This window comes from Drosophila teissieri, chromosome 4 (genome assembly GCF_016746235.2).
Source record: "Drosophila teissieri strain GT53w chromosome 4, Prin_Dtei_1.1, whole genome shotgun sequence".
In the NCBI taxonomy this organism is placed as follows: Eukaryota; Metazoa; Arthropoda; class Insecta; order Diptera; family Drosophilidae; genus Drosophila; species Drosophila teissieri.
Window position 1 is genome coordinate 386,976 of NC_053033.1, and position 14,592 is coordinate 401,567.

The 14,592-nt window shown below is 34.0% G+C and overlaps 1 protein-coding gene across 8 annotated transcripts; it reads right to left on the reverse strand.

Annotated features, from left to right (window-relative positions):
- Positions 1–1,425: 1,425 nt before the first annotated feature.
- On the reverse strand, positions 1,426–14,213 carry LOC122622905 (nuclear factor 1 C-type). Of its 8 annotated transcripts, none has more exons than XR_006326361.1 (10): positions 14,064–14,213; positions 12,809–12,948; positions 7,310–7,465; positions 6,659–7,256; positions 5,644–5,826; positions 5,321–5,587; positions 4,588–5,256; positions 4,481–4,489; positions 3,515–3,710; positions 1,426–3,467 (listed from the first exon to the last, which is right to left on the reverse strand). XR_006326361.1 is itself a non-coding variant. In XM_043801595.1 (9 exons), coding segments are annotated over exons 2-9 (2,259 nt in total). In that variant the 5' UTR covers positions 12,890–12,948; positions 14,064–14,213; the 3' UTR covers positions 1,428–3,465. The 8 variants fall into 8 exon arrangements, 6 of the variants coding, with proteins under 6 accessions (XP_043657530.1, XP_043657533.1, XP_043657528.1 ...); XR_006326360.1 differs by having other exon boundaries at positions 1,428–3,454; XM_043801595.1 differs by having other exon boundaries at positions 1,428–3,467; positions 4,481–5,256.
- Positions 14,214–14,592: the final 379 nt, after the last annotated feature.

The window sequence follows — 14,592 nt, forward strand, 5'->3', positions numbered from 1 at the left end:
CGCTTGCACAATAGAAGCTAGAGCGCTCAAAAGAAGTGTTCTGAACCCAATTCCACAAACGCTATACACGGCGGATATTCAAACAGACTACCAGCTAATATGCTGGACATGCAGCTCACTTGGCGTAAACACGTTTGCTCTTCCCTAAACGTGGAGTTTCTAAAACGCATATGGACCTATGGATCTGAACTATAAGGAAATGCATTCAGAAACCACATCGAAAAAAGACCAGCGAGGAAAGTTATGGATTCTAAGAATTGTTACTGGAACTCTATGGTACACAGAGTCTTGCAAATAAAACTTGTTATCGAGACACTACTAGGGAAAAAGCAAAATACAATGAAAAACAAGAGAGAACGCTATAGTCGACTTCCCCGACTAGCTGATACCCGTTACTCAGCTATTTGAAGTGCGAAGGAGAGTCTTTAGCACTGACAGTTTTTGGCGGTATGTGGTCGTGGCAAAAAGGTTTTTGGCCAATCGATAGAAATTTACAAGACTTATACAAAAATGAAAAAATATCAAAACATTTTTTAAAAGTGTGGGCGCGGCAGTTTTGGGCGTTTTGTGGGCGTTAGAGTGGGCGTGGCAACATGAATCGACAAACTTGCGCTGCTTCTATGTCTCTGGAGTCTGCATGCTTAATCTTAGCTTTTGTAGTTCCTGAGATCTCGACGTTCATACGGACGGACAGACGGACATGGCCAGATCGACTCGGCTATTGATCCTGATCAAGAATATATATACTTTATATGGTCGGAAACGCTTCCTTCTCCCTGTTCAACGAATCTAGTATACCCTTTTACTCTACGAGTAACGGGTATAAATAGCCTTGCATCCAAATCCGCAAATCCGACTGCACCGCAACGACCACAATCATTTCATGAAAAATGAGAATTATTCAGTTTAGAATTAGAATAAACAACAAATAAACAAAATCTATAAAAAATATACACAAACCGCCCAGTACTGCCACACCCACACTTTTGGAAAATGTTTTGATTTGTTTTTCAAAGTTTTATTAGTGTTGCGAATTTCTATCGATTTGCCAAATGTTTCTTATGAAATTAACACTTTGTCAAATGTTCACTTTTGGTGAACTTGGTGTATTCAAAATCGTCCCAATATTTTATACGAAAATATTTTTATTTACGTTATTTGCTACAAGTTACGGCAACACAAACATTGGTATTTTATTAAGCCTATCTCTTTTTAAGGAATTGAATATGCTGCTGCAGTAATGTCTTGTTGGATGAATGTTTACTATATTGTCATCCTTGCTTGGGCGGTATTTTACTTCTTCATGTTGATGAGAGCAGGTTTGTTATTGGTTTAATTTTAAATGCATTAAAATTAGCTAATTGTGCTTATAAATATTCGACTCTTTTAGATGTTCCTTGGAGAACATGTAACAATTGGCGAAACACAGTGAACTGCGTCAGTCAGTCAAAGCACAAAATGTACATTGCTGGATTAAAATTATTAAGGACACCAAGCAAAAGGCTCCATATCTGCTGTAAACATACCATCTCTAGAACTCCCAGATCCAGTCAAAGATTTTTGGGAGTCCGTAAGAATTTACCTGCGAGTTCAATAAATCATTCATTAAAATGTTTCGGTTACGGCTTTATTACTTGTTTGAATCCTCTGATACTTTTGTATTTGGAAGGGAGTAAACTCGATGAGGAAAGTAGTATATTTGACTGCCCTATTTCCCTGCGTCCTCCTGACTGATTCTTGTGGTTCGCGGAATACCAAGTTAAAAATTTTTCCTGTGCTTTTCTTACTAATCAAAAATGTAATCCAAATACTTTTTATAAACGAATTCGCTTTGTTCGATAAAATTTTTATTTATTATTACCAAGTCTCCGTTTGTGTACAGTCTATTTAAGTTGTCTATATATTGATATTTTAATACAATTATATATATTTTTATAATAAGCACTTTCGTTTTACCCTAAATTACAAATAGCGTTAGCGTAATAATTATATTCACAGCCAAATCTTATAAATAGTTTTATATATATTATGTGTTTACCATCAACCTAATATTATTATTGTACTAACATTTTTATTTGTTTTGTTCTGGAACTCACGATTACAATGAAGCGACACATTCTTAAATTTATATATATTTCTTATGCTGTTAAAAAATTTTTTGGGGGCAAACAATTTAACCCAAGCAGAGAAAGTTTTGTGAAATAGATGCCCACTCAATTGACCAATTGAGTGGAGCTTGCAAAGATCTATTTCAGAATAAGAATTACATATGTTGCTTTACATCGATTATTAGGGTTTTTAGTTTTTAATCTTATGATAAAATTTTAGGCACTTATTATAATGGCTTTCTTTCATTCTCTATAAGTTCAACTTGCATAAGAAAATCAAATTGTTAAAAGTTTGAGGATTCACGACTGTACTCAAACTCGACTATTTTCTAAAATTTGTCTTTACTTATAAAAAAGAAACGATTGGATGTCCTGTGCTACTATTGTCATAATATTAGTTACCTTATATAACATACATTCTCGAAAGTTAATTTAATTTAAACATTTACTAATGCCTTAGGTTAAAATTAAATTTTCTTAATAAGAAGTTTCCACCGCGCCCTTAAGTAACATATTGCTTTAACATTCGATTTAATATTCCATTTTCTATTGAAAGGTTTATACGTATTTCTTTGATAAGTATGTAGTACACATGCCTCAAATATGGATTAAGACTTTGGTAGCTTTATGTTTGCATTTCAATAATTTTTTTATGGCAACGTGGTTACTATAGTCATAGTTAAGATAAGTAGTTAAGAGGAGTATATCTTTAAAGATCACAAAAGCATGGTTTTTTAAAAAAGTACTAGACAAATTGAAAAAGCAGCAAAGCAATAATATATTTAATACTGTTTCATAGAGTGATTTTGCTAGTCTGGCAATTTCAATGCGTGTCTATTATTTTTTGTACTTGAACTAAAACATTATTATATTGTTCTAAACGTAAATGTTAGGGAAGTAGGGAAAATTATCTTTACAGCAAAAATATTTTTTGGCAAGCAATAGAAATTAGCAAATTTTTTCGAAATTGTATTTATAAAAGAGGTGTGGCTACAATTTTTTATCCGATTAAAATAAGCAAGACCAGTAATTACAAAAAAATTAATACCTCTCCGATGTATTAATAGTTCACTTTCTTCTGATTTTTTATGGACTTTAAAATATTCTTTTTAACGGTCTAATTGTACAGACATTACTGAAGATCTAACATGATTCCCCTATTATAAAAATTAAATTTATTGCAATAGGATTTTATGTATTTCTTTAAGGTACTCTTATTAGTTACTGCTTAAGTAATCAACATTTTGGCATGCCCAAGCCAAAGAGTGTGTTCACTTTAATTTTATAGAGCTTAGATCATGACACATAGTCACGATTCGAATACTCATCTATATAACGTCCAGTCGCTGAAATAAGTTCCTAAATCAATTAAACAGTAGTCACTTCAAAGGTAATCAAAAACTTACAGTCTTCCATTAATATAACTTGGGTATTATCCATGTTTGTACTAGATACACCATGTGGAATTACATTATGCTCCTCTTCGTTCCATCTAGTCCTGGTACTTGAACGTGCTATAGCCATTGGAGCTGAATAAAGTGTTAAATCTGTTGGACTTATAACTCCAGACATTGTAGAAATAGAGCCGGCATATCCCAAAAGCTTAAAATTCAGTAAACATATTTGTCAATAGCAATAAATTAATACATACTTTAATACAATCTTTATAAGTTCGGAAACTCTTTCTTTTATATGCTATACGTTATAACCCTGTATTCCCTTTACTTTACAATTAATGCGTATAAAAAGAAAAACAGTTGGTCGAAGTGCGAGGGAAATGGAAATGTGCATTAATTGTTCAAAACTTTTTGAAATTATAGGCCATTCAAAATTAAATTCCTAAAAACTTCGGACTCATATGATAATTTCAATAGTAAAGTTTTGTTCAAAAGTATGAATGGGAAAGATTTTTGTTTTTGCACGCTTAGCTCATCATTATTCTAGCTCATGTTGTATATTCTCACAAACGTTTGGATACAGAGACGTACGAACATTCCGACCATATAAAGTATATATATTCTTGATCGGGATCGATAGCCGAGTCGATCTGGCCATGCCTGTCTGTCCGTCCGTCCGTATGAACGTCGAGATCTCAGGAACTACAAAAGCTAGAAAGTTGAGAATAAACATACAAAAACCAAAACAAAAATGTTTTGATATTTTTTAATTTTTTTTATTCGTATTGCAAATTTGTATCGATTTGCAGAACAACTTTTTGCAACGCCCACAAACCGCCAAAAACTGTCAGTCTCTCCTTCGCACTTCCAATAGCTGAGTAACGGGTATCAGATAGTCGGGGGAACTCGACTATAGCGTTCTCTCTTGTTTTCTGTAGCAAATGCAAAGACCTCATATCTACAATTCCTACTTACCGATGTAGGCTGCGAATGAAAGTGATTAAAATATTCTCTATTATTTGATGAGGGATACATTTGCGTTGTAATTCTGCCTATGTTTGAGCCAGCTGATAAAAGCTTACATCGTCCAGGATCCAGATAAGATTGGGGACTCGCTAAGGCCGGTGTGTGTGATTGCGGTTGAGGCGATGTAGTTCCGGTCATTTCGTGGTGTGAAACAACATCTGTGCTATTGGGGCTATTGCTGTTGTCTAGGTTACTTGCAAGTCTAATATTATCTGTTTGCAAGCTATTTTTTGGTATACAAGTATTGTTGTTCAAGCTTGTAGATTGGGCTGTCAGCGCTAAAGATGGAGGTGGGGACTGGACTAGGGTTAGATCACTGCTACTGCGAATTATAGCTACAGGTCGAGCCATTGGAGGCAGCATCGGCGGAAGCATTGTACTGTGATAATGAGTTGACGGTGAGTTTGTCAATTTTGCAGTTCGCAGCTGTTGATGAATTTGAAAATGTGGTGAATGTCCTTGTGGGAGTGTATGGGAGTGTTGAAATGAATGGGTATCAGCTGATCCTGTTACTGTTGTCGTATGACTAGTATCTTGACAAACATAAGTGACAAAGTCCGAAATATCTTGAGGTTCTGTTGAATATTTATCAGAGCCAGCACGATTTTCTTCCTCAACGGAAGATGTTTGAGATGGTCTTGTATTAGTATGCTGGGGGTAATATAAAGTATTAGACGGACTAGTGGAATTCGAATGTAACAAGGAGCAACTATGTTGTGGGATAGCTGAAATTTAATTAAACATTTTAAAATCCTAATAATAAATCCTGCTTTTATGCTTTTACGATACCTTGAGGCAATGTCCGACTATTCAAGGACGTATAGCGATGCAAGGAAATGGATGAGTCCGAGGAAGTTTTTGGATCTCCAATAGAACTATCAGTAGCTCTTACGATCAAGGAAAAGCTACTTATACTATTATCTGATGCAGTGCTTGTAATCGGCGGTGGGCTGCCTTGATCGATTTTGTTAGAATCATGGGCATCGCCGTTTGTGCCTTCTGTACGTTGCAATGGACTTTGCGATAATTGGGTAATCCTCTGATCTATAAAATCAACTATACGGAGATCTCGTTAACATTTTAAAAACAATATCATATGCATATCTACGTACTGCTGTATCCAAGTGGAATCGGATTAGCCACAATTGACCCAGTTTGAACCAGACTCTGGGTAGCAGAAATTGAAGATTCAGAGTTAATTTGATATGTATTACACTCATAGGTAGCTCCAGCGTTCTCCCTCTTTATGAGGTTAGAGCTTAGGCTTACATCATTTGATTCATCTAAAATTAAATCTAATAAAATTTCATTAAAAATTAATTCTTTTGTCATTATACTTTTTGTGCAGACTATGTAAAATGACCATTCAAAATACTTAAATTTGATTTTCAAAGTTTGCTTAGGAAATTTATTTGGGACTAAGGGATGCCCTTTACCCCAAAACTCTGTATTTCTATTGAAAAATCGGATAATATTAATTTCCCTTTAATGATAATTTCTTCAAATCAAACCAGCCATCGTTATATTTGCAAATTTTTCCATAAATTGTTAATTTTTTCTTCTTTATCTGCTACTATACAGTAAAACAACATTTAAAGGGTTGTAAAGAATTTTACAGGGAAAAGTTTGAATACCCTCCTTTTATATTGACTTACGGTAGACATGAAGTAACATTAGGATTAACAGCTTATCGGAAATTCTAAATAATAACAAGTTAACTTAAAATTTTTTTTTAATTAAATGAATTTATATTTTTTTATTATAATGCGTAGTTCCAAATAATTGCACGATAACTGAGCTTAGCAAGCAACTTAATAGTGCACACAAATTCTTATAAACGAAAAATCATGTATCTATATATACGTCTTTTTTGAGTTTTCCCGCGTGAATTAAAGCAGAGAGTCTATTATGGCGTACCTGTTTCTAAGTCATAAGTTTAAAACCATATATCTTCGTAAATATGCGTGGTCGACAGCATTATTTACTCTAAAATAAATTACTTATATAAAATATACATAGATATGTATTGAAACAACATAATTTATGTAATACGTTATTTGTAAGTATAAGTAGGTGATTATTTACATAGTCTGTTGAAATAGTTCATAATTTGAAAATAACTAGTACCTTTGGATAAGGACCACAGTTCTTGAGAAGAAAATACTCCAGTTGCTAAAATAATATCATTACAAACTACACCATTATATGGATTTTGCCTAACGACGTCATTTTTTATGTCAGCGACCTCATCTTTTCTGTTTGGATCGTTACTTTGATTATACATAGTTAAATGTGGCGATCTTAGGCCCGGAGTAGTTGTAAAAGACGTATTTGTATTATTAAATGAATTATGAGTATTTATAAAGTTGGCCAAATACAAGTCCAATTCTCGAACAGAAACGTTTATATGGTACGGATTTACACATAATCCTGGATGTAAGCATTCCGGATTTTTTTCTAACCGCTCACCATCTGTGCTTTCTAATGGAATCGCCTTGAAGAGTATTACCATAACCAAATCAAGCCGCCATACTTTGTCAGCCTGTCTTAAGCAGTCTATTCGTCTCATTTTTCCTTTTTGATCGGGATTGGATAGAACACAAATTGATTTTCTTTTTCCAATTATAGATTGAACAAAGTCCTCTCGACTTTCTTGTGTAATGTCTTTTCTCAGTTTTCCAAGAAGACGGGAAGCCCACTTTTGCTTCACCTCAGTCTTTTCGTTCTAAAAAATACATACTTTTATACTTTTGTTAAATATTTTTTTAAAATTAATACCTGGAGTTCATCCTTACAATGTCTTTCTTCTTCCAGCGACATACGTTTTTCATGTTTTTTATAATATTTTCGTTTGGCGGCTTGCAAATTAAACCAAGAGTAGGAAAATGATTTGACGTACGGTAAGAGTGCCTCAATAAAAGGGTGAAATTCATCCTATATGTAAAAGAGGCATTAAATTAGTAACTGACGTATTAATTTTAGATGTCTTAGTGCAAACAACTTAATGTAATATGTGATTTAAATATAGGCTAAATCAGGATTTAAGGACCATAGAATAGAGACTTAAAAAACCTTAATTGACGCTACATTCTTCTTTATGTAGTTAGCCTAAAAGTATAATTCAACGTATATTTTTGTTTGTGCAAAAAAATAAATGGTTAAAAAATATTGACAAAAATGTATTATCTAAATATAACTACGAGTTATCAAATAAAAACCATTTACACATCAGATATTTTATGAATCTACATCTCCCACTATTTGATTCCCCCTTATAAGCTAGTGCAAATGAAAAGGAGAAATTTCAACACTGACAATGGGCGTGGCAAAAAGTTTTTTCGCAGATCGAGGAAAATTTGCAAGACTAACAAAAATTTGAAAAAATATCAAAACCTCTTTCAATAGTGTGGGCGTGGCAGCTCTGTGCGGTTTGTGGGCGTAATCGCAATATTCTTTTTTTTACATTCGGCCATCCCTGACTAATCATCTGTACCAGATAACATACCATCCTCATTGTCCTGGACATACCTTCACAACTTTATATAATCACAGCTTGTGAAAGCTTTAAAATCTGCTGCCTTCCGAACTTCGTATCTGCCATTCCTCTTGACCCTTGAAACTTTGTACTATCCCATAACTTCTCCGGGCTACTTATTTCCTGCAACAAACTTTTTCCGCCGTACGACGACTAAGTCTCCTACTTTATATTCGACTTCCGGTTTCCGCTTTAGGTCAAAATTCTTTTTATAAGATTCCTGTGCGCATTTGGAACAGCCATATAAACTTGGCAATGAATCCACCATCGCATCCATGGGGCCCAGATGATCAACGTGCAGCGTGTGAAGGGGTTGATCACCTTTCTTTCTTGCCAAGTTTCTTGTTGAAAATTATTCATCTCACATAGATGTTTAACACCTGCTGAACTCTAAGTAAGGAATCCAATACAATTGTTGAACAGCATACACGGTTTTCTGTGATGATCTGTGATGCAAAATGGCCTACACTGTGGCCTTCAACAATTACTTCTATTTCCATTGCTTTCGGGATCACAAGGAGGTCATTGCCGTTCACCTCCTTAAAGACAAGTCCAGCTTTCATCTTGAAGCCCTCATATGGACAGCTATCCAGAATTCCCACAATTGCCTTTAGCAATGTTTTCATCTTTTCCTAGTGCGACTTTGATTTCGAGCTGTGATCTCGGAGGACTCAGGCATCATGTGCCTTTGGCACATCCGCCTTCTGCTTAAAAGCAGAGCAATCCGTTACCAGCTTAAGCGGCGATCCCAGCAGATTTCTATATAACTGTGCTCAGCTTCTGTGGTTGGTCCATAGCTATGTTGGTCAACATAGCGGATAACCGAACGTGCATCAATATTGCCATGTGAAGCTATCTTTTTCATCTAAATCTATTTTATCTAAGTATTCATGAAATGAGTCCTGCTTGCCTTTTTTTGCGATCGCGGAGATGCTCGTGCACATCCGCGCTGCACTCATATTGTCGACTGAACTCGGTCTCCTGCGGCATACTAATTTCTGAGTACACCAAACTCGTACACCAGAGTGTGGAATCAAAAAACAACTTCGCTGTGTTCGTCATTTTGGCCCGAGCCTGCACATACATCTGTATTATGTTCGGGTCGTAGGCAGCTACGGCATTAAGTTCAAAATGATCAATTTATTGATATTATTAATTATTTTACGTCGTTATACCCGAAAGACGCACTAACAGAAAGGTATAAAAAAAAATTTTTTTTTTGTTTTTTTTTTATGGTTGCCATGTTTGTAATATGTTTAAACATAAAACAAATTCATTTTTTAATCAAACAAAAATTTTAATAAATTTAATTAATTAATATGGTTTTTCAAAAGAAAAAACTAGAAATATAACGGGACATCTCATGGAATATAGGCATGAGGTCTGCACACGCACGCTGTAAACATTTTTGCGACGTCGGTCACTGATAGTTACATTCATTTCTAACAGAGTCGTTAGATTCTTAAATTTGCTGGCATTATTTTGCTGTATTTGTTCTGGCACGTCGCAATATCCGGTTGAATTATGAAAAATCGCGTCAGTATAAGCGGTTTGTCGCTAAAAGCGGAGACCTACTAACCGGAGGTCCTTTCATATAACTTTGTATAGGGACCAACCAAGCTATCGAGTTTCCGTCGCAAAAACCGGACTGACGCTATAAGCGGAGTCGTTATAACCGGATTCTTCTGTATATACATATTTTCATACTTACATACTCACATATTAACGAATCCTAGTATCTAAAAGACAATTTTATTCTTTTTAAGATGATAAAAAAATTGTGTTATAATTTCAACAACAATAAAAATATGAGTATTTTATTCAAATTGTAGACCTAAGAGATACGAAACGCTGCGTAAATTAATTAATATTAGAATTGTGGAACGTCGCCTCTTTAACACGTTTTGATTTAAAAACAATTTTGGCAATGTTCTCGAGAAATCGAGTCTCACATCTCTTGCAACTTCATTTTGAGCTTAAAAATGTTCCTTTGCGGCTCATTTCGAAGCTTTCTTTTATTGTTTTGGCTGAGTGCAATGATGCTCCGTTCTGCTTAAAAGTGAATTCACCACAACCAGCCAGTTTTGATATTAATGGCAGCAAACTTTCTTCCAAATATTAATATATAGTTCCTATAGAAATGCAGTTTTCTGAATCCTTTGGCAGACATATGTACATCCCCATACCATAGTGCTTGCAAGACACTTTACTTTCCTTTTACTTTTGATGTCTCGTATCGCCGACACTAAATATATTTTGATGTTTTTTGATTTGTTTGTTAGTATTATAAATTTCTATCGATTTGCAAAAAAACTTATTGCCATGCCCATTCTAACGCCCAAAAATCGACCAAAGCTGCCACGCACACACTTTTGAAAAATGTTTCGATATTTTTTCATTTTCTATAAGTCTTGTAAATTTCTATCGATTTGCCAACAAAATTGTTGCCACACCCGCTCTAACGCCCACAAACCGCCAAAAACGGTTAGTGTTAAGGAGTCTCTTTCGCACTTCAACCCGCTGAGTAACGGGTATCAGATTATCGGATAACTCGACTATATCGTTCTCTCTTGCAGTACGTACATTTTCGCTTGACCTATTTTCTGCGACCAAATTTCTTAATGATTGCTGATGATCCGCCTTTACAATAGGCTTACCACGTGCCATCGAGTGGTTGTGGCTCGTATGTAAAACTATGTGCAGTTTTGTTAGTGTGACAGTGTTGCTTTAATTGTTTGATTTTAAACCATAAAATGTTGAACTGTGAAAAATGAAATCATGCTTTCTAATCGCTCAAACAAGAAACGTTGTTGAGCTATAGACGGAAAAGTTTTAAAATTTTAGAAGTGAAAATGACAGGAAACTGCACTTTCAACGGGATTAGAGAGCTGTCGATGTAAGCTTTACATATTACGTCAAAGCGATTTTCACATTGTTCGCAAGAAAACAGCAGAAATGACAAATAGGTGGAATGCCGTTTGGCAGCTCTGTTTTGCTTACCAAGAAAGAGCAAATAGAAAATGTGCCATGTGTAGTTTATAAGTATATTATATTGCGTATTCCGCCGACAATATATGTATGTCTGCGCTAAAATGTAATATGGTTTTACAGCTCACGTTGAACGCGGTATTGTAAATACCAAGAAAATGTAATAAAAAATAGTTATTAGGTGCTGTGGATTATTTGCATTGGTAAGTGGAGGAAATAGGGTCCTTTTAAACGAGTTGACCTTTGTTTTGGTAAGCCAAAATTATTATTAAGACGAGCATCATTAATTAATTAATTTAATTTTAAAAATTATGTGCTGTGAAACAAGTTAAATATCGGTCGAAAACAAAATGTTTTAAAACGAAGAATGTTTTGATTGAAATGCCAGACTGATTTGGACGAGAAGAAGAGATAAAAATATTAGTTAATATAAGGTAATTTTGGGTCACATTTGAGAGAAAAGACTCAACATTTACTACCGGGACCATGTCTCTAGTGGGCTTTGCAATTTGTTAGTTACTCGTGTGCGTAACTCAAATCACAGTGCAGGCCCACAGAATGGCAAATCTTTTATGATAGTCCAGTCAAATACATCTTGATCAAAAGGCATTTGGAATTATCAATTTTAATAGCTCAATTGTAATTCTGTTGGTGATGAGTAATGTCGTTGGTTGGAATGCTTTTAATGTGCATTTCTTACATTTATTTTATATAAATTGAAGGAAAAACGGAAGTAATATTTTAAGTATGTATATAATAATTCGAATATAATACATTTATAAGGTGTACCATGTTTATCAGGGTTTTTAATAAATTAGAGTCCACGGAATAATAAGAGCATTCCTTACATAAACCAATAAAGTCTAAATGTAATGAAATATTAATTACTTTGAATTATTTATGAAAAATTTAAGATCCGTCTAATAAGTATATCCTTAAAATTTACAATGATGTTTGAAATAAAATAATATGTAATGTCAATGTCAAATAAAATTGCGATCAAAATAAATATATTTTTTTTACGAATGGGAAGAGGTTTGTATTGTGTAAAAAACGAACTAAACAACACGGAGATGGAGATCAGCTTTCTTTTGAGAAGCGAAGTGAAACATTCATTTTGAAAGCGAGAAATCAAACATCGCAACAAGAATCAGCATACGAAAATATATGCGTAAATACATACATATGTACATATATAATTGAAGATTATGTACTGTGGATGTAATTTCCTTATTTTTACACAATTATATAATTAGTTGCATATGTAGATAATAATATATATATTATTATATATATTCTAACAATAATATTGACGGGATGCATTATGTACATTGCGGTTCCGGTTTTCGCAATTTTGACCCCTATTTTTGTATATTAAATGTATGCTGATGTAAGACACCCTAAAATTTATTACTAATGCACTCCAGATAACCGTGATAATAAAAATCATGAGATTTTTTACGATAACGGGAAATCTAAATAGATACATAAACGAATTCAAACATATTTCTTATCCTGATCAACAAACTTAATATGCATACCTGACGATAAAATTAGTAAAATCCGATTATTTGGGTAATTCTTGAAAGTAAAATGTAAAATATACATAAACGAAAGCATAAGTTAGTTCTATATAAATTATCGCACTTGTAATCTTATCTATCTTACTAAATAATTTACCGATTGTTTGGTTTAAGCAACACTACCAATTTTTTTTTATAAAAGCCTAAAAAAGTTAAGGTACGGCGCTTTACCTGTCCCGATGATGATGTTTGCAGATAAGAAGAAACGTCCGTCTCGATCATACAGCCTCTTAAAGTTTCTGGTATAAACATACCTCAGGTATTGTTATTTTCATTGAATCGATTATGGCATTGTTTACATCGAAAGCAGTCTAAAGGAAATTAAAAAATGTATTGAAATGAATAAATACTTCCTATGTAGTTATATAAATTTAATAACTATTCTGAGCAACATTTTTCAAAAAGTATCCGCGTATCAGTTTTGGGCAGCTTGTGGGAGTGGAAACTAAAAGAAACTGGCTATGCTCCCTAAAATCTGCATGCTTTATCTAAACTTTCTAGCTGCTACAGTTTTTGACGTTTATAGGACATTGCCAGATATACTCGCCTAGTTATCCTGAATATGAATAAACATATATACATTATCAATAAAAAACATTTCGTAAGGAGGTAAAATCTAGTGACGATTGTATCTTTGACTTTTGTGACGAACAATTATTTTATACTTAACTTAGAAAATACAATATCTTAAATGCTAAAACAATAAAAAAAGGGTATTTAATAGAAACAAGAGAGCACGCTATAGTCTATAAAGTTTTTTGGGAAATGTAGCAAAATTTACAAAACATGACTAATAAGAAAATGAAAACATATCAACGCATTTTTCAAGCGCATTTTTGAGCGGTTTGTGGGACCTTTGACCTTGTAAAGTATATATATTCTTATTTAAGATCATCAAGACCCACTCGATTTAGCCATGTCCGTTATTTTCCGTGTCTATTTCTATTGATATGACAAAAACATTTTGGTTACGTCCTCTTTAACACCCACGATTAAAAAACTCTGTAAAGACTTTTTTCGAATAACGGTCAAGCAATTAATCGGACCGTCGTTACGGATCGCCTTCCAACTTACATGTCTCGATCTCTCTTAAAGACCCGTTAGTCGAGAGACTCGACAGTTACTGTAGGGACAATCCACAACAAAGTTACGGATAAATACATCAAAATTACACTTTGGGCTCTCTAAGTAGACTAATGTTTAGAAATTTAAAGTAAAACATTAGCTCGTCTTTAATGTTATTAAGCTTCGAAAAGTCAACGCTGAAGTAAAGCTTTTATTTTTTCTTTAAGTAAACCGGTATTTAATATAAGCACTCATATATTAATTAAGTCTTTGACTTTACTCATATAGTTAAGGCAGCTCTAAGACCTCACCGGTTTTAATTATGTGGAAAACTGAATTTCATTTTTTTGTGAACACTTACATGTACATATATTATGAAAATTCGTAGCACACTGAACAATAACTGAGTAGCTGTGTTATGCAAAACTTGTGCTTATAGACTAAATTTAAAATGGGCAAATCACAGATGACTGCGTGGATTTTTGTTCAAGTCAACTGTTATTCTCTTTGAGAGACATATGTGCATGAATCCAAATTAATCAACAAATACATAAGCGACCCAAAGGGCCTGAGCGAACCAAACGTTCTAAAAATGGATACTTGTGCTCTGAGAAACTGAAACTAAATGAGAGAGCTTATTGAAATTCGAAATGCGCATGTGACATGCAACTACAGTAAAAATTCAACGTGCCGGAATCATCTACCAAGCCCCTTAAGTTATCGGGAGTACTATGTGACCTAGCTTAAAGGAACAGTGAAGTTTCTTATATTAAAAACAAGAGAACGAGTACTCCTAACTATCGAATACCCGTTACTCAGCTAGTGGAAGCGCGAACGAAAAATTTTCACTTTTTTCGAGCACATTGATAGAAATAGGAGAAGAAAAAATA